Source organism: Ammospiza caudacuta, chromosome 3 (assembly GCF_027887145.1).
Source record: "Ammospiza caudacuta isolate bAmmCau1 chromosome 3, bAmmCau1.pri, whole genome shotgun sequence".
In the NCBI taxonomy this organism is placed as follows: Eukaryota; Metazoa; Chordata; class Aves; order Passeriformes; family Passerellidae; genus Ammospiza; species Ammospiza caudacuta.
The window spans coordinates 50,077,146-50,102,633 of NC_080595.1; the positions used below are offsets into that span (position 1 = coordinate 50,077,146).

The following is a 25,488-nucleotide window of genomic DNA, read 5'->3' on the forward strand; positions in this document are numbered from 1 at the left end:
ACGTGGATACTACTTTTAGCACCTGTTGCGTCTTTGCTGTTTACGTTGTCAGAGTAAGAATAAATAGTATCTAGATGTAAAATCACCCTGGGTGAGGGAACATGTACACAGCCATTCAGCTACCTATCCAAACCTGGCTCTCTTCCCAGCCCCTGTACAAACCATTTATTTGACTTTTGGCTTCCCCATGTAATTTTTGAAGACTTCTACATCTTTTATGTAAAATTGTTGATGGCCACCATTTCTTCCTTAACCACTGACTACAGACTCAGAAACAGATGATATATATTCTCTTGGGAAAATAAAGGCAGGATCAGTGAAGAAACATAAAGCAAATAGAAATCCAGTACTAGGATTACTGTTCACTAGTGGAAGGCAAAAGTAATTACAATTATTGTGTTGAGGGCCTGGAGACAGTAAACATTTGTCAATCAGCTAAGGAATTGCGACGTCTACACAAAATATGGTCCCAAGGTTGGGGGGAGTAAGAAGACATTTGGGAAAAACATGTTTTTGCTCAATTGTCTTACATCCTTAAAAGAGCTAAAATTAATTCATCAACAGATTACAAAAGAAAACTAGCTGCACTCCCCTGCAACAGGAAAAAAACCCAACAAAACCCAAAAAAAATCCAAAAATTTAAAGTATTTCTTCATAGATAAATATATCCTGCTCAATCTGGCACCAGCAATTAATATAATTCTCCTGCTACGTTCTCATCAGATAAGAAATCAGCAAAGGGTGCTTGTACTTGGACTAGAAAAAGCATGATTATGGCAGCTTGACAGCCTGGGAACAGAACTGTTCTCCTCTCAAAATAAAGGGAAATGGGAGTAGTAGTAATATTACTGGCGGGAGCTTTGCTTGGTGCAAAACAGGATGGATATAAGTCTCATAGAAGGGAAGTCTTAAGCAGCTTATCCCCTTCAAATTTCAGCTCCACTTTGAATGAAGCAGGTTTGTACTTAAAAACAAAACAAGAATATACTTGGCTGTTTTAGTCCTCATTTCTACTATTGCAATTCTATCTGACCTGGCATAAAACTGGACTCCTGTCAATAATCAATATACAAATAAATGCCTGCCTTAGCACTGTTTATTATCAACAAATTATGTCCAGTGCATGGGAACAGGCTAGCCACATTAACAGCCAGTGAAACCTGCTGCACTCAAGCGAGAGATTACTCTATTTGTCCTGAAGCACACAAGCACAACAGCAATTCACACCAGTCAGAAAATATCAGAAGAATATCTTCATCTCAAATTCAATGCTCTCATCTTTTATTTACTTAACAAAGACTATGTCTAGCTATTGCTATTTCTGGAACAACATTCCACAGTTTTAAGTAATGGCTGATGGAATATATTCATATGCTTGTATTTTTATTTTTTTTTTAAAAGAAAGTGATGGCTAACTAGTTTAAGTGAGTATATTAAAAAGTATCTGTAGATTCAACTTTAAAACTGGCTTCTTTTCTCACTTACAGTATTGAGTTTTCCCTCACAGGCTATGCTTCTAGAAATGACTGTCACTCAGGGAAAGGAAGCAACAAGGTTTTACTACTGTTAATACACTTTATTTTTCAGCAATTTTTCCTTCTCACATATTTAAAATTATCATTTAGCTTGCATTATGAAAGATGTCCTTGCTAGTTAGTGTTTTCATGTTTTTAGCAAGTAAACTAACACAGGTAGACAAGTTCTTGTTCTTCAAACAAGAACGTGTGCACAGAGAATACAGAGGAAAATTACAGCCCTGAGCACAGGTTTTTAAGATGAAGCCCACACAAGTAATTCTTGTTACACACACAGCAAATACAAACATGTAATGCTTTAACGATGCCTAAATTTGATGTACTCTAAACTTAGTAAAGATGATCATTATCAAACCAAGCATATCAGTGAAGACAGATCATCCAGCAGAGGTAAGAGTTATTCTGCTATTTCACGTTGCAGAGATCATTCAGTAATTTTAATTTGGAAGCATTTTATACTAATTGTTATTCAAACGTGTTGGAACATCCAGTGCCTCTGGTAAGGACCCTACAATCAGCATTTCTGATGTGACAATTTAACTGAATAATTAAGATGTTCTGTGTTTATCATGGTCACTGGTTGCTCAATAAAGCCCCTGACTTGTTATTTTCTGAGTATCCCCAGTCAAAAGTGCATCTTCAAAAGGATGCTTCACAAATCACAACAGAACTAGAGACACCAGAGTTTCTTACCTTCCAGCAAACTTTGAGGCTCTCAAACTTCATTTTGATATGAAGTGGAACCCCAACATCAAACATCAAAGATTTGCACAAACTGAAAAATTAAAAATACTTTCCTTTAATGCTATCAAAATGTGTGATTCAACAGGGACAAAACCTTTTTCTTAGCATAAAACAAACAGAATTTTTCATCTTCATCTTTCTGACTCATACGACAGCTTCTAATGCTAGTATAATAATAAAACAATAAAAAAACATCAGTAATTCAGTACTTTCTGATAAAGGCAATGTCAAAAACATTCTCCTGAAAAAGTGTAGCTCTGAAAACATTTCACCACAGAAAACTGGTTTGCCAGATATAGCATTATAAATGCTCTTAATGGATAATTCTTCTAAATTAAGCAGATGTAGAAAGCTTGAACAGAACTAAGATGGATGTGCTTCATTATCCTCTGATTCTATGAGCTCTTTGACTAGACCAGAGGACAGAGCCATAGGATCTGCTACACAGAGCACTCAAGGACATTCCATTGAGAGTTTTAGACACAAGAGAGAAAATAAGAAGAAAATAATGGACAATTTTTTCTGCCATTTTCTCTTAAGGTGTTAGCTTGTCAATCACTATCAGAATAAATAAAAATTTTTATTCCACTGTATATCGTTAATAACTTGCCACTTCCATTTTAACCTAAACTAAATTCAAAGGTATTCTTATTGTGCAATACAAACACTATAATGATAGCAGTGATAGCTCTCCTTATCTCATACCATGCCTCTCTCTTCTTGATGAGTCACTTCTCCTCTTACCATGTAGCGAAAAAAACAGATGAGTCTTGAAAAGCTAACACTTGTTGAAATTTCATATAGCAAATACCATTTGGAAAGTGTATTTGTAAAAAACACAGCATCTGTAACTACTATACCAGTTTCCAGACAGTGAGTTATATACAATGGGGATGAAAACATTTGGGAAGTATCTGGAATTTAGCTTCTAAAAGATGTTTTCTTCAAAAATAAGAGTAAGAGCAACCTTACTATTTTGGCAGTTTTGAATCATGTCTTCTTAAGTTTTAATTTCAAATCTATTTTTAATTCTGGTGCTATGCTTAAAAGTAATTTCTCTTTATTGAATGATAAATCAAAGGGAATATTATAAAACCACTCTCTGTCTTAGTTTCAATGGGAAAATCCAAAGTAACTCCATTATGGTCCTAAAAACATTTTAAAAGTTTCAAATCAACAGTTTCAAGAAGTGACTGAAAAAGATATTGAAATATGGCTCAAATTCTTCTCAGCTATGACATATGTTGAGACTTACAGAAAACAAATGGCTATTTAAAGTTGCTTAAGAAACTTTAAGTATATTTTTTTTTACTCCTTCTAAAGTCAGTATGCATGCAAAATTGTGGTGAAACCATAACCATCTAGAGCTATTTACTTCAAACATAAATTTCTCCATACAATACTGTACATTTTTATTCTCGTTTGCACTTTTGCTACCTGACAGGTGAAAGGGATGTGCAAAAAAAGGTTCCAACTCCTCATATTGTTTAAGAAGTTGTGCTTGATCGTCTCTCCAGCACCTCCCTGGGCTATGCCAACTAAAGCAACCATGCTCTAAATTGGGCATGATCACACTCTATAAAGAAGAAACATTCAGACTATTTTGACATAAAACACATTTGTTTTACCAGACGCATTAGCAATGTAATGATATTCCCTCCTCCAAAAACACTTTGTTTGATGTATGATTGATGCCTTCACAAGACGAATGCTGGTAATTAAAGTCATGTGTGTAAAAACCAGGAGAAGCTGTGCTCCCTCCTCTCTGTGTGCAGGGAAGCTGAGGGAGGACAGGTCTCTGGGGGTCAGAAAAGGGAGTGTCTTAGAGGCCAGTTTTAGGTAACTATGCTGAAAAGAAAGCAAAAGGAAAGACAAGTGGGTGTGTACAAACAAGTGGGACAAGGCTATTGAGGGATAGATATATTATTTGAAGGACCTGCTGTTGTCTTGGGTTTGACTGATGTGGTCACCTGCACCAAAGCTGGTTACCTATATTTGGCACAAGGCAAAGGATTTGACAGAAGAATGATCACTGCTTAAAAAAGCTTTTCAGCAAGGGAAACAACAATGCTCAGTTTGTCCCAGAAGATGCACTACCAAAACAAGTGCTATTTCCTAAAGATGTAAAACTTACAAAGTGCCCTGCAAACGATTACAGAAAAATTATTTAATTGATTTACAATCTGTACAATGGTATATGGAACAGCTCCAGCAACATTAAGTCCCCTAGTTGTACTATGATGAAGTGAGTACACAGTTCACTTTATAGCTGTGGTAATGGTCAGAGAGGCCAAATGAAATGACTACTGCCACAAAGAGAGAATAATCAAGTCAATTTTGAAAATCCAAGGGGCTTACTTTTAAGCCTCACTTAAGAGCCATAGGGTATGCTTTTGCATAACCTAGTGCATATGCTAGTATGCCTTTGGCAACACCAGGATTTTGGGGGTTTTTTTTTGAGGGGAGGAGGTGCAGGGGTTGCTGCATTTACAAGAGGAATACTATACTCATACTCAAAATACTTAAAAAACCCAATTAAAGAATGACAGGCAAATTTTCATGTTGCTTCAAATGGGAAGATTCAGCTTTAATAACATTGATTGTTAGCCTGCTGCACTATCTATTGCAATACTTCTTTAATAATGAATGACCCTTGGTCTATTTATTTAGAAAAGCCATGCAAGATACAGGAAAACATACAGATAAAGGTCAGTGTTTAACATGATGAATTCAGGCAGGACTTCAAAGTATATCAAGCTTGTTCTTGATTTTATTTTGTATGAAAATTCTTCATATCATTTGCATTGATGGCTGGGCATAAGTTAAATGGGTTTTCGTGCTTTTTTATTAACGTTAGCATTCATTTTGCCAGGTTTTTCTTTTTTTGCTGTTATTTAAGAAGGTGAGAGTGAATATAAACTGAACATTTAAGCAATGAAAAGAGTTCAACTTCAGGCTTGCTATCTGGCTTCATTGCACTATAACTATATATTACCCTGAGTATCTGCCAGATAAAAAGGCCATGAAAAAATATAGCATGTATATAATACCAATCACTCTTTTCCAGCACTTTGATTCCTATCATGTCCTTTACATTTTTTGAAATGCTAATTACACTCAGACTGCTGTATTATACAGAAGTTGCTTTGGGAAAACAGGATTATTTTGCAGTTACAAATGGTCATGAAAGGACAATTTGCGTGATTCAGTGCTAGGGTTGATGCTGTTAATAAACACCCTCAAATGGAAACTGTAAAGAACCTTCCAGATAAAGAGTAAACACCTTTGGAATCCCAAGGCAACATCTCACTCCTAGTGGGTGCACCCACACTTTGTTAGATTTCAGACAATTAACTGGATTATTTCATAGCTGCTTAGACACATACATCATGTACTGGTGACATGGTATGTGCTTAGTTCAGTGATTTAGTTAGATTCTGAGTAAAGAATGATGAAATCAAAGGTGCATGGATTTTACTCAAGTTTGTCTTCCCATAAAAGATATTTAGGTATTGTTTTTGAGTACAAAATTTTTTAAATGAATCTATTTATTTCATTAGCACTAAAGTTTCAGGCTTCACTTACCAACAGAAAAATCTCACATTGGAAATAGTAATAATCAGCAAAAAAAGGCGCATTTTGGATTTGAGGCAGAATCTTTTACACTCTTTCTTTTCTTCTTCTTTCTTACCAAGTGAATACTAATCATGGATGAAAAACACATTTTATTTTTTTAGTTATGTCAGAAAGAGGAACTTTTTCCTTTCCAAAATAATGGTAGAAAACATAGTTCCAAAAGATTTCCAACAGTGATACAAATCTTCATTAGATATGAGACCTAGGGCCAAAATCTCTTATTTGACAGATCTGTTGATTTGAGAAGAGTTTCAGCTGACTGAGGACACCTACTGCAAATGTTACAACTAATATAGTCAATTTTTCTTTTTGCCATGTATTGCGCCTCATATGCTTTCTGAAGCTAATGCAAAAGTTAGCAACTCTTGCTTTTAATCTGTGTAGTGTCCCTTTTTCTTTCTGTTTGCATTTTTCTGTAAATAAAATTTCCTGTTTGGATAACTCATTATAAAATTATACAGCATGTACACTGAATAACTGCTTTGCTAAAGCACAAATGTCATGTAAAATTTTAAAGCAAATACTTATCTGCATCTGAAAGTAGTCTTAGACAGAAGGTACCAAATTGTTATTCATGAAATTATATTTCATCTTTTTCTCTTATTTCTGGACTTCTTGATCTCTCACTACATCTATCTGCACATCAGGATTCCGTTTTTGAGTAGAGATAGTACAGACAGTTTCTATTTTGGCTTGACTAGTAACAAACTGAGCACAGAGATTCAGCAAATATTGATGTCTCAGTTTGATGGATGGGCCTGAATAGCCGAGCTGTAGAGATGTGACAGAAGAGTATTTCAGATACACTGAACTAGAGATTTTTATCTCATTTTTTATAACAAAGGATCCAAAATTATTTTACACAAACCCCTTAAAGTGGGAGCTTCTTCTCAGACAAACAATTATGACTTGATCTAAAATAGATGTAATATATAGAACTAAATTGGCATTTCACTCTCTAACCTCAATATTTATTTTGCTTTCTGTACTGTTGTAAAAGAAATAAAATTGGAAGGAAACTTTATTTTTTAAATTTTCAGCTATCAAGCAGTGATTTTTCAATTGAAACCAATTATAATACTACATTTTAAAACACCAGTACATGTGTACTGGAGATACTTAATTCTTACAAAATGGTAAGATTACTGCAGAGAATAAAGACAATGTCTACACAGACCCTTGTCCTGGATAACCATAATTCAAATAGCCTTTTATAGAACATGAATGTCCTTCAAAACTCACATCATTCAAATGTTAAGACACACTATCCATATAAAATTCTGTTTCTTCCACAAGAAGTTATGACTCATTCCAGGGTTAATAATTTATGTACACTGAGGAAGTCTTTTCCTATCTTCTGACACGTACATGAGTAATCACTGCTCCCAAATAATGCAAACAGTTTCCAAAAAAATGCAATGCTTTTGATCAAAAAGTATAAATCTTAAAAGCACTTTGGAACCTTTAAACAGGTAATGTCTGGTAATGCCATTCCTTCCCTAGTTAAAAAAACTTAACGGCGCCTTCCCCCTTCCCAACACACTTCCTGTTCAGAAGCCTGTTTCAATTCTTCCCTGTAACTGAGAGCTCACAGGTTCCTTTCCCCTTTCTGAAATCAGGTAGTCCTCCATTCCTCTATTGGGACTTTCCAATTAGTACACTAGTTTGAATTTGTTACTCTACCAATTTTTTTGGTTCTACTAAAATACATTTTAAAATATTATCTCATGTTCAATTTATTCTCAGTTTTAGCATTTCACTGACAATGGTTTCCCTCTAGCCTCCTAAAATAGCCTGGCTTTCATAGCCTATTAACTGCCCTATAAGGCTTCCTCTGCCTAATTCACAATTCCATTTTAATATAGTTGTGTCCATATACACTTGTTCAAATGCTTTTTTAAATTTTGGATCCCATCATTAGTGATTAGAAATAAAAAGCTTAAGAATAATCAAAAGTGTAATCATACCAGACTAAATCCAAAACTAACTAGGTGACTGTTTGGATTAAATATGGCATATCATCCCTTAGAATAATAGGAGGAGAGTTCTACTAATTGTGACTAAATTACAGAGGTCATTTAACCCATTGCAGAGGTAATTTAGAAGCAGTGTCCTAGATTGTCCTAGATCTCAGTGACATCACATGAAATTAAACAACACATTAGACCATCCAATCCATGCATGCTTTACCTTTCTGCTGGTGTGACAGAGCTCAGGACAACCAGGGCTGAATTGTACCTGCTCAGTACACTGGAGCTGTGTTCCCTGTCCCTCGCACTGCAGTCAAAAGGAGCTATTACCAACAAATGGAGAGAGATGGATGTCCACTTGTTCGGGGGTGATTGTTTGTTTTTTCTTCTCAAACGTGAAGAAATGTATTTTTACAAGAGAGGAAAAAAAGTGAGACAAGCTGTACTCTTCTATTTACTTTCACCAACTGTCCTAGAACAGTAAATTGCTACTATGACCGGTTTTCCACTAATTTTCTGGAAAATAGATTCAATTACTGGCCTTTAAATGGTCTAGAGTTTGGGGACATCATGCTTGCTGGAAGCTTCCTTGTACACATGACACAAAATTAAGATTAGCCTCATAAATCCTGCTTGAGCAACATGATGTTCTTTGACAAAACCATATTTTCTACCTACTTCCAGTCCAGAGCAACCAACCCATCACTCACACAGAGCATATGGCGTCCCTCTGCAAATGCTGACCATGGTAACCATGTCTTCATGGCTTGTCATATTAGTACTGATGATAAATTCTTTAGATTATATATCAATGGTCTGAAAAGATGTAAGTAACAGGCAAGGCCTAAATATTTCTGTAAACTATATTTGACCTCCGGTACAAAAGCCAAGGAGATGAGTCATTCCACCTCCACCTTTCATTAAGACAGATTCTGATTTGTCCTATTGAACAGATGCTTGTCTAAGTATGAAAGGAATTGATTTTTTTTTAAAACACCCACTTTAGAACTCAGGTAGTAGGAACACAAAAATACTACTACTCAAAAAACAAGTGAATAGAGAACAAAGGAAGTTATTTTTCTCTAAAGTGTATGAAAAAAATGAGAATTCAACTTGATTACTGATTAAAGCAACTAGAAAAATGAGGACAGGGTAAAAATGTGGGAAGAAAAGCAGAAGGTGGATTTCACGTGATCAAGCCATTAACAGGCAGGTTTGGCTCAATGCCTTTTCTCTATTCACAGCATATTGCCTGGTCTAGAGATACAGCTCAGAAAACAACTGAGCATTTTACTGTACACTTATTAGGATCTGCAACCTTCTTTTCATAATAAGTCCAAAACCTACAAGAAGATGGTCTTGATGAAAAGGCAAAGCATCTGACATATAGACCTAGAGACTGAGTTCTATATGTTTTTAAACTAGTTCCACATTATGGCTGTCTCACTTTTTGTTATAAAATCTCAAAAGGCAAGAATTCTGGTATCAGACAAGCATATGGATGCTGGTATCCATGACAGCCTTGCATGCACATATTAGGGTAATTGACTCTGAAGAAAAAAGAATGCAAAAAAGTCCCATGTGTCTGCTTCTACACTCAAGCACCACCATGCCTTTTAATAAAAAATATTATCTCACAATATGTCTGCTTGGGGAGGGGAGTTTAATACTAATTTCCCTGCCTTTTTTTTTTTTTTTTAATATTCTTAATGCTTTCCAATTAGTTTGGCTTCACTAGCCAAGTCTCAGCAATGACTGTGTTCTCCTTCCCACAACCAAGTCATTCTTCTGTGCCATCTACCTGGATTCTGGAGGATTCCTAGGTTTCTGCTCTGTTCCTCAGACACCTGCTCTGCCTGTTTCCCACTGTGGTCTTTGCTATGGAGAGCCGCGCAAGGAAGCAGCACCTACTCCAGTGATCTTCCCCAGAAGAGGAAATAAGCAAACCAAGAGCATCCCCACTGAGGTCTTCATCCTTTAAGACAAAAGGACACAGATGCTGTGCGGCAAGGCACCCAGCAGGAATGCCAGGCTTTGTGCCTCCAAAGCTGCCAACATCCTCTGGCCTCGGGAACTGCTCAAACTGTGGGGCTGGGATCAGAGAAAACACAGTAACTACAGCCAGCCTACGTGTTGGTTTTGTAACATCAAGGCTTACTCTCCAACTGCATAGACTAGAAACTAGGTTTTTAAACAATTAACTCAATTATTGACTTTTATTTTGAAGCTCAGGAGTAAAATAGGCTTTGTCAAATGCGTGGAGCATTGTAAGCAACATTCATCGTGCATTTGAGCACCCTTATTTCCTGTTAACAAATTGTTCTTGATACCATAATTCCATTTAACATAATTTTGTTAAAGAAGAAAAGTTATTACTATCAATGGACCCTTTATTTGCATAGTGATAGATTGTCAGTCACAGTATGTATTCTTCATGAAGTTACCTTTACTTCCCACAAGGGTGACTTTCTAATTTAATGTGTGTTTCAGGAATGTAGCTGACAGAAAACAGCAGCAGAACTGCTTCAGTACCATGCAAAACTAGCCTATAGATAACTTCAGCAACAACAGAAATATAAACAATTGCAGTTACTACAATTTATTTCTTGCTTCCTTTTGCAAAGACAAGTCTGCAGTCTTCTGATGCAAGTGCAATGACAATGTCTCTTTCCTCACAGCTGGAACCAACAGAATTAGGGGCTAAATCACAAGTAATCTTGTAAACCCTGCTAACTTGATTTCTTGCATAAGGGCCATATTCTCTGGGGAATGATTTTACTTAGTTTGATTATTTTAACTGCTGGCCAACTATACACATGAGCCTGTAAAAATTGAAGATTGAAATCTGCAAATACAGAACCACTTTCTTTTTGCACTAAGTTCATTTAAATATTTCAATTTACTTTGAAACAACAGATTTAAAGACAATAAGATAGAAAATTGTGTACTAAAAAAGTAAAACTGAATTAGAAAGAAATTATGCTCCATAAGTCAAAAAAGGAATCAATGTTAGACATAATTTAAGAGGAAAAGGGGACTATTATTCCAGACACATATGTATCATCATAAAGAGAAAAGAAAATTTGCTTACACTCTATTATACCTAGCAGGATGCCTGTAAATAATATGCTATTTCTGCCTGTACCAGCAATACTTACCATATGTCTACACTGCCTGCTAAATTATAGTTAATAGTCAGCACGCAACCAAAAACATGCCACCGGACAATAGGGTAAAATGTCACGTAAATTTAAAAATTAGATATTTCTCACCGTGTACTCCAAAATATAATTGCATCAATAATTATTGTGTCTGTTTATAAACCAATTACAGTATCTGCTTAACTACAGCATTGCATGCAGAAATTCCCTGTAACTATTTTATTTCATTCTAACCGACAATATATTCAGTACGCAAACCTGCTAATCCATATTCTCAGCTTTAGAATTACACTGCACTCTGCAAACTGACATTTAAAAATCCCATGTATCATTGCAAAGTTTTGATTTTTGGCAAGACTATGGATACTTTTTAGGACTCAAGGGTTATGACCTTAGAGGAACCAGATTGGTTTTCTTTTCCTTTTGTCCAAGTGGATGTTCCTTCTTGAAATAGTATCCAGAGACTACTTAATAAGAGTACAATGAAACAGATTTCATATTGTGGCAACATTACTAATGCTGAAAGAGGACTTCATTTGTCTTCAGCTACACACTTCCTCTCCCCATTCTTAATATGAGCTGCAAATTTCCCTCCTGTCTCAGAAATTAATGATGGCAGACACAGTACCAACCCTTTCCCCTGAGAAAGCACTCCTCCCTCAAATTGCTCTGTGTAAAAATTCTGATGCGATTTAAACATCTTTAAAGTCATAAAAGTACCTCTTAAACATGTGGAGTTAAATAGTTTACTTTGCTCTGTTTCCTAATGAAAACAAATACTTAAAATACACATCCCCAACAAATTCTCACTGATAATTATTCCACTTGTTCTAACCATTGCTATCCAGCATCAGTAATATTCATTTTAAAGAGATTTCCAAGATATAGCAAGGAAAGAAAACCTTTTTCACAGAACTCCTGAACATATTTCTGTATATTCACTTGTTGTTAGACATAATCTAGCCTTTTCTTCCTACAGGGCTTTGTGCACATAACAGATTTTAGCTAAGCTATCACTACTACAGATGCAGTTTATATCAGCTTAAGAGGGTTTCTATTAAGCTGATATAGTATGCACTGCCTCCATGGGCAAATGCAAATGGCATAAATAAGCGTTATACTTATGTTTGGATGGGGCTATTTTCTCTGCTTTCTCAAAGTACTATTCATTGTTGCCAATGGAAAACCAGCAGAACACTATTATTAACCAGTGTTAACAACAGAAAAAAATGGCACGCTACTGATATTGAAGCTGTGAAAGATTGTGGAATTTCTGATAATTTCAGGTTTATGTGAGGCTGATTCAGGGCTCCCTTTTCACCCCACATTTTCCATGAATGTCACACACCCAGGGTCCAGAGACTGAGTGTCAAGGGTGCCAAAGTAGGTAAATTTTTGGCTTTGCTGAATGCAGTAGGTTTTCCCCTGCTCCTCTTAAATTTTCTAATACTTCAAAGCTGCAATCTTGTTCCACTTGAAACAGTGGCAAAATCTTACACACAAGGAGATTAGTAAGAAGACGTAGCAAAGGCAGGGAAGTATTTTCATTATGAAACAACATAGTAGGAAAAGGCAACAAAAAATTTCTATGGCTGATCAACAAGGCCCAGAGCAAATTCTCTGGAAACAGGAGTCTGGGAGGAAGCATGCATTTGGGAAAAAAGACCATTTAATTCAAGCTGCGTGTTTTATGTGGACAAACCTCAAAGATGAATGTTCCTAGCAATTTTCCATCTCACAGTAAGTCAATAGCTACTAAGGGTTTTTTTCCATCATTGCAGGATTTCTATACCTATCTCTTTTGCAAATGTCTATGAAAATAATCTTTTCATATTTTAAGGGAACAGAAATTTATGATGATTGTTTTGCACATAGATTACTTTAAAAGACTTTTTAAATGGGTTTTCAGTATATTTCAGTTTCCTAGGACAATTTTGCAAAATTGCCTTGGACTTTTTTATACTTTATTTCCTTCTTTTTAGTAAAGCTCCCAATGGCAATTACCACTGAATCAAAAAGTAAGCATATGAATAAAATTTTTTGCTATGTTGTTTGGTTAGGAAGAAGTAATAACCTTAAAATTAGTATTTGTTGTTCTGTTTAAAATAACATTTTGAAAAGCCTTTCATTCCAATAGTAATTTAATAAAGGTCTGATATTAATACATTCCTTAAAATGAAAATGGAGAGCACAATCATCGTGGAACAGGCTGCCTAGATAAATTTTGGCTGCAGCATCCCTGGAAGTGTTCAAGGTCAGGTTTGATGGGACCCTGGGCAGCAGGATCTAGTGGGGTTGTATCCCTGCCCATAGCAGGGACACTGGAACTAGATAATCTTTAAGATCCCTTCCAACCCAAACAATTCTATTACTCTTATAGGATTACTCTCATTTAATTCTACTAATAAAGATAGTGGAAGGAGTTTTTAATTTCTTTCTGAGGAGCATCCATCTTATTTGATCCCAGCCCACCCCAGCTTGTTCATTCTGCACTTCCCAATGGTAAAGCTGTCACAATCCTGATTTTCTGTAAAATACAAAAGTTCTGTCAAGTTTTAAGCAGCTTAAGATCACCCTCAGTAACCATCCCAGTCACGAGGCCAAGACAGGCAGAAAAACAGAAACAGAACGTCAAGGGATGCAGGCAGCACTCAAAAATCCGCTTTGGTTTTCTGTAAGGCATAGAAACCACCACTCATTAATCACTTAATTATGTCAATACTTGGAAATGACTGTGTGTCCTATCTTATGGCTCCAATTAGTCAATCTCTTCTACTCATGACTATAAATCATAAACAAAAAAAAAATCCACTCTGAAAAGATTATGAACGTTTGAATGCAAATCAGTCACTATGAAAAAATTACAAATGCAAGAGACTGGTGGTAGAACTTCAAACAAACTATTCCATTGGGAATAGAGGCTTATTAACTTTTTGTTCTCAAAATTCTGCTTTGAAAAGTGAAACAGTAAACATGGCAAGTTCCTGCTCCAATCTGCTCATCTGAGAGGGCACAGGAGAGGAAATGATCCAGCTTTTGTCCCTGCTGAACTGACAGCAAGCTTTTCATCATAAGAGTGGAACCTCATCAAGGCAGTGAGCTTGCAGTTTTAACTCTGAAGGCTTGGTTTGCAAGTAACGAGAGGCTCATTCGGAACAAAGAAATCAGCAATGATTCTACCATTAAATCACACTTTAGGACAATGCAAGAAAAGAGAGATGAAGAAATAGATAGAACAACGATGTAGGAACCTGTCATCAACCCAGCATGAGAGAAACAGAAGTTAAAAACAAAGTCTATAAAATTCAAGACTTGGGATCTGGGAATCCTAGATTGTCCAAAATGATTCATTTACTCTCAAAAATCTCTCAAAACCAGAAATTCCAAAATCCTTTCATTTACCTATAATGCAATACTACTTTGCTCCAAAGTCACCAGCTGATCGAAGTGTTATGCCTTGTGGTTTTTGCTTCTTGTCAAACCAAGTAGGGCTTTCTATTTCACTTTGTGCTTCAGGTTGGTAATCTCCAGTACTGAAGTGGATAAACCAATCAAGTAATTTCACAGGCAGCACTGAGAAGTCATCAGATGTTAACAATTCATTACTCAACTGGAAAAGATCAAAACTAATGACAGATGAAACTCTGCTATTATTATTCCCCTGAGTCATCCAATCCTCACTGTACTGCTCCTCACTTTTTGCTGCCTGCCTCTGTATAACAAGCAATACTGTTGCAGGTAGCCCCTGTGACTCATTCCTTGGGCTCACCCACCTGTGATTTGTGAGAATGATGAGCGATTATAACACTGCTTTCCTCTGGAGTCTTTCACGACATCTGTCCAGGCTACTGAGACTGCCATTCTGCTTTAAGTTGGATTTTTTTATGTTCAGAAACATAAATTCTTTAATTTTTTACCAAGCATATTGCTACTGGCAATTAATCATTATATTAATACATTTGCTAATCAAAATGCAATATCTCGTTATTTTCATGATTTCCCAGGTAAAAGGGAAATGAGCATTTTCTGAGATTAAGAAAAACATTTAACAAAAAATGGATGTAATAATAGCAAACGTTTAACAAAAAATAGATGTAATAACTGCAATAATCTTTCTAAAAAATGGGAAAACAAAATATTTATATGGAAAAGATACTATATCAGCCTCACCTACAGGAATGAGAAAAAAACTTAAGACTTCACATGGATCATATTTTCCAGTGAAAGGTAAATTAATGTTTTCATTTTCTCTTTATCCCAGGAGATGTCAAAAACACACCTTTCCACTGATCTCCTTCTCCTATTTTTGTCGGTTCAAGCTGTGACTACATTCCAAGATCAATGAGCCCTGCATCAGAAACACCCAGTAATAATAAGTATGAGCATGTTTTTCTTGAAAAGTTTTTATTCTCCCTCTGTGTGTATTCTTTAACTCAACTTACATTTCTCAATAATTCTCCCTGCTCCTTAATAAAAATGCTCATGTTCCACATCAAGCTTACACACCACTCAACTGGCACATTCTCCACAGGTTTTATCAGCAAGCTCACCCAAGAATTGCACACTTTAAAGTCCTATGAAGAATCACACTGATATTCCTAATGACCACAAGACATCGCTACATCTTCTTAATGAAATATTCATGTTCTGATTAGCTTATGAAGCTTCCGGCACAAGGACTGGGTAAACCACCCACGCCACCTCACAAAGGCTTCCAAAACAAACACTCAACAACTGATTTGTCAGTAAACTCTGAATGATTCCTTCTGCTTCAAAGTGAACAGCAAATCTTTGGCATTTTCTTGTGTCTCTCCCTAGAAAAAATATAAATTATATTTTAGAGCTCCTAATCTCTATGATTCATATGTCAGACTCCCTAAATTCATCATTTTAGGCAAGTGTTTTTTAATCCATTTTCAGGTCTAAAGGTGAACCATGGACCAGGAAAATCACCTCCTTTTTATTCTTAATACTCTAATTCATGTTAATAACGAATGCACCTGACAACCTTCATGCAATCACTATTGCTGACCAGTAAGATGTCTATATACATTATCTTATTCACTCCTCCAAAACATTTCCAAAGCATGAGGACAAAAACAGTATGTCCTTCCTTTGTTCATCAAAATGCATAATCATATAGAAGGTGCAAAATCTCGTGCCTACATTTTCCCTTTGAGCCTTGAAAGTTTCAAATTTTTATTTGCTCTCTGCGAATGTACAGAATATATGCAACATAAAGCAAAATGATTCCTCATCTTTTCAAAATTTCACAAAGTGGAATAATCTTTAATTTAGGATTATATTTTTCTGAAGAACAAAAATCTGTATAGTGTATAGGGAAATAGATATTTCTGTACTTCAAATGTTTCTCACTGTTCATATTTTACTTGTGAAAATATTTCAGGAATGACTCAGTAAATGAGATAGTATGGTTACATCATCCTATTTATTACAATCACAACATTCTATGAAATTCAAATACCACTCCTCAGGCTGATTTTGCTAATGCAGTCATCTTTAGAGATGGTCAGTAATTCAGCAATTATAAGGACTGCTCTTTCAACTAGTTCATCACTTGCTCTTTTTAGAAGCAATACTATGAAATGGAAGTACATTAAATAAATACATATAACAAAACAATGACACCTGTATCACATAAGACCCTATTCCTACGACAATTTATGGACATCCTTAGCTTTTACAAGTGGTTTAAAGGACTTGTATAGTCTTTCCTAAGTACTTGAAGGAATATCATTTCACTGTGGTTATCTGTTATATATAACAGAGTTATCTGTTTTGCTTCTCCCCATTAAGGAAAAAATACCAAACAGTAGAAAGCTCCAGTATTTATGGGGCATAATCCAGGACAGATGGTGTGTACAAGACATCTTTTATGCACAGACACGCATAACACACACACACACCCCTATATATAAAATATATGAGCATATAAGTATATATATTTAAACTGAAGAGCATATACTTTGATGCTTTTGAGGGTATTAACAGTACTCTAATTTTTTGGTAAATATATTTGCATTATTGTTGTTTTGGCCCTTAGACACTATTCCCATGTTTCCTAGCAATCAACAGCTTTGAGTTAAGCTGATATTTGTTTGCTACATATACAAACTCCTAGAACATTAAATGAAATTAGTGACTTAGGACACAGAGTTGAAGCTTTCAGTTTCCATTCAGGAGAGAGAACTGACAGGAAAGTAGATTAGTTGAACTGATGTGACAGTTATGCTGTTCTGGTGGGAGTTTCAGTCATGTGTAGCAAAAATTACTGGCAGTCCCTGGTATTTAAGACAGAAAATCAGAAAAGAGAAAAAAAATGAAATGTCCTATGATTTTTTTTCCCTCTGAAGCTAATAAAATTAAGGCATCAATAGAAAAGTTGGTACATCAGTAACTGCTATGTAGAACTCAATATATATTCTAACTCAACCTTTAAAAGTATGCCTATTCCAGTTTAAAAAAAAAAAAAAAAAAAAAGATATTTTGGTCAGTCTACTCTGAAATCTATTATACACAAGTTAAGGCAGAGATTAACAATTAATATGAGTTCTTCAATAAGATACCATGCTGCACCAACTCCAGGCAAATAAAGGCCCATTCTCCAGAGGCTATTTTTTGTGCAAGTTCCTAAAATCTAAAATTTATTTTCTAAAATCAGGAAGCACTTTTGTTCACTCTTAGGACACTATCTTTCTTTATGACAGGATTATTCACTAGTAAAAAAATTCCACAGGTTGAAAATTAAAATATAGAGTTCTTCTTGGTGTTCTAGATTGTAGAAACTTGTATAATACTTTCTGTATAAGGATACACTCCTAAAGATTATGGAAAAATTTGATTAAACATTGGCATCTATTTCAAAGAAAGTCAATACTCAGTGGAGTATATACCCACATACATAAATGCATAAATTGTCATAAAATCACGTAAATAGCAGAGTAATTACATGCTAATTAATTAATAAATAGATGGATTTTTGTGCCTATGACTGTACTGACCTAAAGCAGCTATTGAGTTTACAGCTGTCGTGCAAATCCCCACAAAGATCTCAGCACTTAGTTTCACAAGCACAGGCACTGAGCTGCAGAAGCAGATTGTGAATATTGTAATAAATGTCACAGCTCCTGATCAGCACCAGTTGCAGAGCGTGGTGATGATTTTTCTTTTGTTCTGCCACTATGAAATTTCTTATCTTCGTGTACTGGCCAACACACTAAACTTACACTTGCTATGGAAGTTGGCTAAAAACCAGACATGACCTGCCATAAAAAATTCCCAGTCTGAAATAATTAACTTTTTGTAGCAAATTAAGTATTCCCTTCACCTACTTTTCAGGACAAAAACATCTCTGTGTAAATCCACTCCAATCTGAGAGAAACATCAGACTTCTATAATTAAACTATTCAAAGGATAAATAATGTCTCCTCCAGATCAGATGACTGAATCTTGACAGTACTTATTTAAAAGCGTTTTTCACTAGAGCATCCCCTTACACAAAACTAAAATAGTATGAAATTCACTTTGATTCTTACCAGAAAAGACACTGGGAATCTTGGAAAGAAAACTTTTCACTGTCCGAATAGGAATCCCATTTTTCTCGTCTTGCATGCGGGCTATGACATCTTCCATCTGAAAAGAGAAATAAAAAACAAATTTAAAAATATAAAGAAAAAATAAATCCATAATTATTTCCTAAAGTAAATCTCCAAGAAATCTAGATCAGTCTCTCAGAATGATATGTCCTCTCTTTCTAGTTCTTTCTTTAATTTATATTCTATAATTTTATTGAACAGGCTAAAACTGCAAGTAATTTATTCATGAAAAACAGTAGAAAATATATGTATTCAAGGATGCTTGAGAAATAAACAGCAATGCAGAACAACTTAGCTAAAGTTAGATTTAGTTAAAGTACGTAAAACAACTTTTCAAAAACCATTGTTGGATATTAAACTTCATGTTTTGATTGTTTTAACGGTATTGTACCACATATAAAAGCATATAAAATAGACACATACAGGCTTTTAGGGGACTGATAGAGTACTCAAATAGAATTTTCAAGACAAAGAAGAGCTTTTAACTTCAAAGCTAAAATTCCTTCTTTTGTTTTGAGAAGGGGGAAAAAATACAACATGTTGTAATTCCTGGAGACAGCAGAGCCAAAAACCTAGCATTCCTTTACAGACAATAATGGAGTAGGTAGAAAAAATACTTTAAATCAATTTTCTGATTTTTTTAATGTATTGATTTTTACATTGGCTCAGTTTTCCAGATCACTTTTTAGGCTAATTTGGACCATACATTTTATAAATTGTGCCCAAATCAAAGGTCTACTTTCCTATGAACTATGACTGGAAAACTCATTCACTGGAAAAAGGAGAATATTTAAATAGAGTCACTGGCTTACTAGGCCAGTTTTTCCCATTTCATAATTGAAGTTTACAGATTTGATAATTTTCACCTTCCTTTCTTTCTTTCTTTGAATATCTAACTTCTCAAAATGTTTAATAAAATGATGACAAAATCATCAATTACAACTATTCTGTCTTTTATCTTAAATAACCAAAATGCTCCATATGAACAACTCTGAGTGACAGGGTCTTTTATACTCTTTTATTATTCAAAGTTTAAAAAATTTTTGTATGTCACTTCTATACCCCTAATAGATTCCCAAAAACTTCATTAAAATTTGTGGCTGGGCTGTACTGTGGAAACAGAATAACAGAAAAAAATTCTGTCATGCCCCTTTTCCCTCTAAAGTCCTAATTTGCTAATGTCCCACATCAGCAAACAGCAAACCAGCATTGGGCACAGCTGTGCTTTAATTGGACCAATAAAGGAGTTATGTAGATCCAGGAAAGGGAACAGCATTTGGGTCACCATGGGTGTACATAGGAAAAAGAACAAATATCCATACCAAAAAAAAAGAAAAAAAGAAAACAAAATCATTTAGCAAGACTGCTCATGAAAAAAGCTACTTATACATAGAGTATCTAGAGGTTCCAATGTTCCATGTTTTTATAGATCACATATTAACAACCTAAGGGATACAAATCCAGTGTCATTGTCCAAACCAAAAAGTAAGCACAAAGAGTAGATATTATTAGCAAGGTGTGAAAACTGAGTCTATTGTTCAGAATTAAAAAATGTGCAAAATGTAACAGAAGAAAAGAACCAATATTCATCTGATATGGTATTTAATTATTTAAATAGAAAAGGCTATTAATAGAAAATTGTCAAGCATATCTATGCTTGTCAGCCATTGTCTGTGAAATGACATCTGTCCCTACATTTTTTATCCACATAGTAACTGAAGGTTTGTATCAACTCCTTCCAAATTCTGATGGTAAACTGTCTTATTTTGCCCTTAAGTGAATAGGAATTCACTGAAATTCAAGTAAATATTTTTGCTGATCATATTTGGTGATAAATTCCATGCATGCAGAGTAAGCTTGTGAGAACGTTGCTAGAACCATGGAGTGAATAATGTACATTACACTTGGACAAAGTACAGAAAACAATTTGTACATAAGGACACATGCTAAAGGTAAATTTTCAACATAATAAGGATTGCTACAAACACAGGCCACACTTCTCAAACACAGCATTGCAGGTGGAGAGATACAGTTACTGCTTGCTCAAGAACACATGAGTGCAAATGTTAAATGCCCAGTGCTGTCAGTAGTCAGTCTTTTGAGAGTACATGGAAGAAACTACTAACTATTACATGTGCTTTCCTAAACTTTCTTCATGGACAGGATTGAATCTAAATAGCAAAAAATCTAACTCTGAGAGACTGAAGCTCTGGGAGAGTCCTCTGGTTTTGATTAGCAAAGTGAACTCTAGGATGTCTGCACTGCAAAATTACACTTTTATACCCTTTATATCAAGCTCATATTAATGTTCTGTCTGTGCAAAAGGCAGCTCACCCTGCAGCCAGCATTATTGGGAACTGCCTGGGTAACTCAGTGAGCAAAGATTACCTCCTAAGTGAGCAGGAATGTTCTGAACTCACAACACAACAGCAGTCCACTAATTAGATACAGTTGACCTCTTGCATGGAAATCTAAGAAGTTACTTGTGGTTTGTGGTTATCTTAAATCTTAACATAAGAGCTCTAGAAAATGAAGGGAAATTTAAAAGAAAAAGTTTAAATTAAAGATTCAAACCTATCCAATCTAATATATGCAGGAGCACAGTTTAACTTTCAAAATATGCAGTTGCTGTTTCTGTTACAGCTGCTTTAAATTCAGCAAATATATAATCTCTTCCACTGAAAACCATCAAACTTTATTATATTTGGGAAGCAGAAGTCAACGCACTCCTCTGTCATTCATCAACAATGACCTAAGACAATGAAAAGGGCAGAATATTTTAATTAGAATGATTAAAGAAAATCTTAATCTAATTTTGCTCAAGAAGCCTAATCTGGGAAACACATGCTGCTGCCTGATATAATAATTTTCCTTCCTGATGTATCATTGTTTGTTTCTGAGTCACCTGACCCAATGGTCAAAAATTAAATAGACGCTTCTTCACTTCACCTCAGAATTGGATTTTTTTTCTATTCACATGCTCTTACCTGGCTAAATCTGTCTGATGCTCATCTTGTAGTGGGATCCTTTTTAATGCTAAACATTCTCAAGTAACACAAATAAACCCACAAATAATTTGTCTCGATCACTCTGCAAATGAAGGTCAATATGCTCGAGAACAGGAAGCTGTAAAAGCATATATTTTAGTTTTTCAGTCATCATTATACATCATTAACTGGGAAAGTATAGCTAGAAAGACATTTCAGTGAAGCACAGATCCTACAGAAAGCTTTCTAAATAAATGTCTTCTTCAAAATTTGTGCCATATTTTTACCAGTGAGATAATTCCAACCCTAACAAAAACTCACAAAACTTCTGATGCATAGACAACTCAGAACAAACTTCCAATATTAATATTTAAAGCTTCACTTGTCTCCTTGTGAAGATAATTTGCAGCCTTCATCTTGACACATAAAGACTCTGTGAAATCTATTTCAAAGCCTAACTCTATGACAACAGTGACAATGCATCTTTTCTAAAGCAAAAAGAAGGCAGATAACAATATCCTGTAATAGAAGGGCTACAGGATACAGGAGTTATTGAACAATGACAACTGAGTTTGCTCTGAACACACTGGGAGCTAGGCATGCCCAACTTACCCCAGGACCAGTGGAGGTCTTGACAACACACCAGGGGCAGTATCTTTCAGCTACTTACAGCTAGGTGAAAGGAATATAGCTCCTAAGAGCAGAATTTTTGTGGTTCCTCAGTGCCACTGTGCCATGTGGTTTGTGGGGTGAAACCCCGATCTTTAAACTTTCAAATCTAAATAATAATTTCATTGCTGCTCATCTGCACATCTTGCAAAAATTATCAACTTGAAGCATAATTCAGCATCACCGCATCTTAAGAACTGGTTTTGGTTTGGGTTTTCTTTTTTTCATTAATTCAAACACAGCAAAAGTGAAAATCAAAACCCTTGTTGGCGCAGGAAAAGAGCTTTCTTCTTCCACTAAAATTGAACCTAAATCTACTCCAAATAAAAATGATCACTAGACACAAGAATAGTAGAAAAAGTAATTCATCTGGAAATAAGCTAGTTCAAGAGATATGTAGTAAAAACTTGAAGCCTTGGCCTACTTACACATACACGGATGTGTTAATTTGATTTCTGTCCCTTAAAAATAAATAAATTCTGCGCCAAGGAATTAAGACTATACTCAAGAATACCAAAATGAAATAAGCATAATTTTGTACTAGTTAGCATACTTTAGAACAGGGATTGCTCTTAGGTTGAGTGTGCTGGGGTCTACCCACACTACAGCTTTCTTCATTTTGCTAAAACGTTTTTTCTCCTTTTACACAAATGCAGGGGTGGAATAGCCCAGTGGAACTAGCTACAAACCTGATCCAAACTTGTTAACAAGTACAAAGAGTCACAATATATTTCCTACAGTATGCAACATGTTTCCTTAGCCATTTTCTCCCCTGTCTACTTTAACACTTCACAGAGTCCAAGGTCATTAGTGCAATTGGCCAGAAGGTTGCAGGAAATTTTCCTCAGCCTGTCCCCTGTGCAGAGATGTACACCAAGCAACATGGGCTGAACAAAACTTGCAGGGTAGGAGACAGATACAAGGTTCCTTACAAAGTAAGGGCCTCTTTTCTTCTGACTGCTTCACTGAAAAGCACAGGTACAGGCAAACTGATTGCCAGATCAAATCAGTAAGGAATAACCTTGGAGGTGGAAATAGAAGGTTAATGGGAGACGTTCAGTTTATCCAGTGATGAGGCAAAGTCACCAAAGTAAAATAAATAAGTTCAGTTTAAGAATGCTGACAACTTCTTTTCTAAATCAAATGTGTAGAAACAAGATGGTTTAGTATCTTCCTGTCAAAGGTTTTAGCATTTTCCATTTAATGCAGAATTGGATTATCTCAACTCTTTATTCCTACTTGGTATGAAAATATTTATTTAAAGTTTAAAATATTCAGAAGTTCAGAAAAGTACATTTAGATTCTTGACTAAAATACAGTGCTGAAAGATGGCTGGAAACATGCAAGACTAACCAAACTGCTAATGACAGTCATGCACAAACTCTCTGAGCTTGCTGATATAAAAGCAGTCAGTCATGAGTTTTCTAAGACAGCAATGTTGCATCTCTGGTCTACCAACACAGGAAACAGCCCTAGGTACTCTCTGATGAACATTAAATTATAGAATAACTTAATTAAAAGAATACAAGAATGACTGGTCTCATTTTCTTCAGAGCCTCTATTTGCTGAAATAATTATTTGACATCATAAAATCAAGTGATAAACCAACACAAAAGGTTCCAATCATATTAAATAGATGCATTGGAGATGGTTTGAAGAGCCTAATTTTCTACATTCAAATTTATTTTGAATAAAGATTCAAATTTATTTTCCCTAATTACCCATACTGTTTCAGATTCAACATACAGGTAATGTTTCAGACTGGTTGTAAAACAAGAGTGGGTCTATGTATATGAGCCTGTGCTTACATTAATGAATGCAGGGCAAAGCTTTGTCATTTATTAAGAATAATTAAGGCTATTTTGAATTTATTTGAAAATTGACGCCAGTTTTGTGCCATTATTTTTGAGGCCCAATTAAATGAACAGTCCCACCGGGCTTCTCCTTACTATCAACTCTGTATGTCCATCACTCAACTTGCATCAGTAAGATAGGCTCTGCACACTTCACTGATTTAAAACTGTGGGTTAGAATGATAATTTTAAGCATGATCTTGTCTTATTCATGTAACCAAAATGCTGACTCATCAAAACCAGCATTTCATTTAAAAGGTTCTCGTAGTTTAATACAAACCATACAAGGAGTTCTTGGGCTTTTCAAATACCTATTATAATGCTTTTTGAAAGAAGGACAACTTGAAAGCATACTTTGAGCTCCTGTCACTAACCTGTAACCATGTGGCCCGTTTGGAAACTAAAGCTGTCAGTGATCCCCAGGTACAGATTGAATAAAGGGTAATCTTTGTCAGCAGAAAGTGCACAAGATTGAATGGAAAATCTTGACAATACCACACAGTACATTCTGTAGGTAGTAATTTATGCCAACCAGTAACTATCTTTTCTCCTAAGGACTGCTAGTCTTGAGCTCATGGTTTGATGCATCACTCTTTCTCAGCTGCATACACTGGGTAAACTGAAGATCTCCCAGTGACTTTCTATTTCCTCCATCATTCTACAGTTATTTCTCACTGTTACTTGTTTGGATAAGTTGATCTGAAAACACTTAATACTGCATTCCACTCCTCCACAAAACAAAAAAAAAAAAGAAAACAAAGAAAAAAAATTTCCTCATTCTAATTCAGAAAAATAGTCCGAGTTTGCCTGTATCACTGTAATTTTTTTGAGAACTCAACATATCAGAACACTGCCAGCAAATCTATAACACTGCAAGGGTTATATTACTATCACTCTTTTCAATTAAATTTTTATCTCACCTAAGAATCCTACATCTGGATATATAAGACATACACTCAGTTTACTGAATGTATATCAATGCTATATAGCTGGACTGCGAAGAGCAGCCTGAAGTAGTTGCTAAAAACAACCCAACTGGCATTGCAGAAAGATCATATAACTTTGGAGGAATATAGCACACTGATTCAGCTTTGAAATCAAAAAAAGGTTATAGAAAATGCTATACTAAGCCTATGAAAAATCAGGCAGCTGGCAATCCCAGCTCCCTAGCCCTCATGAAAATGCAATTTCAAACAACAAAAAGATATCTTAAGCAAAAAAAAAAGGCTATTTTTTAAATTAATCACTTGCAAAATAGTTCAGATATGATTTTAAATTTTTTCATAGCACTAATACGTCATATTTTTTTTTACCCTG

The 25,488-nt window shown here is 35.3% G+C and overlaps 1 protein-coding gene across 8 annotated transcripts in view; it reads right to left on the reverse strand.

The window, feature by feature from the left end:
• RGS7 (regulator of G protein signaling 7) overlaps positions 1-25,488 on the reverse strand; it is a 249,874-nt gene that overhangs the window by 132,612 nt on the left and 91,774 nt on the right. For all 8 annotated transcript variants that reach the window (XM_058800926.1, XM_058800920.1, XM_058800928.1 and 5 more), the window contains exon 3: positions 18,603-18,699. In XM_058800926.1, coding sequence (XP_058656909.1) covers positions 18,603-18,699 — 97 coding nt within the window. The remainder of the gene's footprint in view (positions 1-18,602; positions 18,700-25,488) is intronic.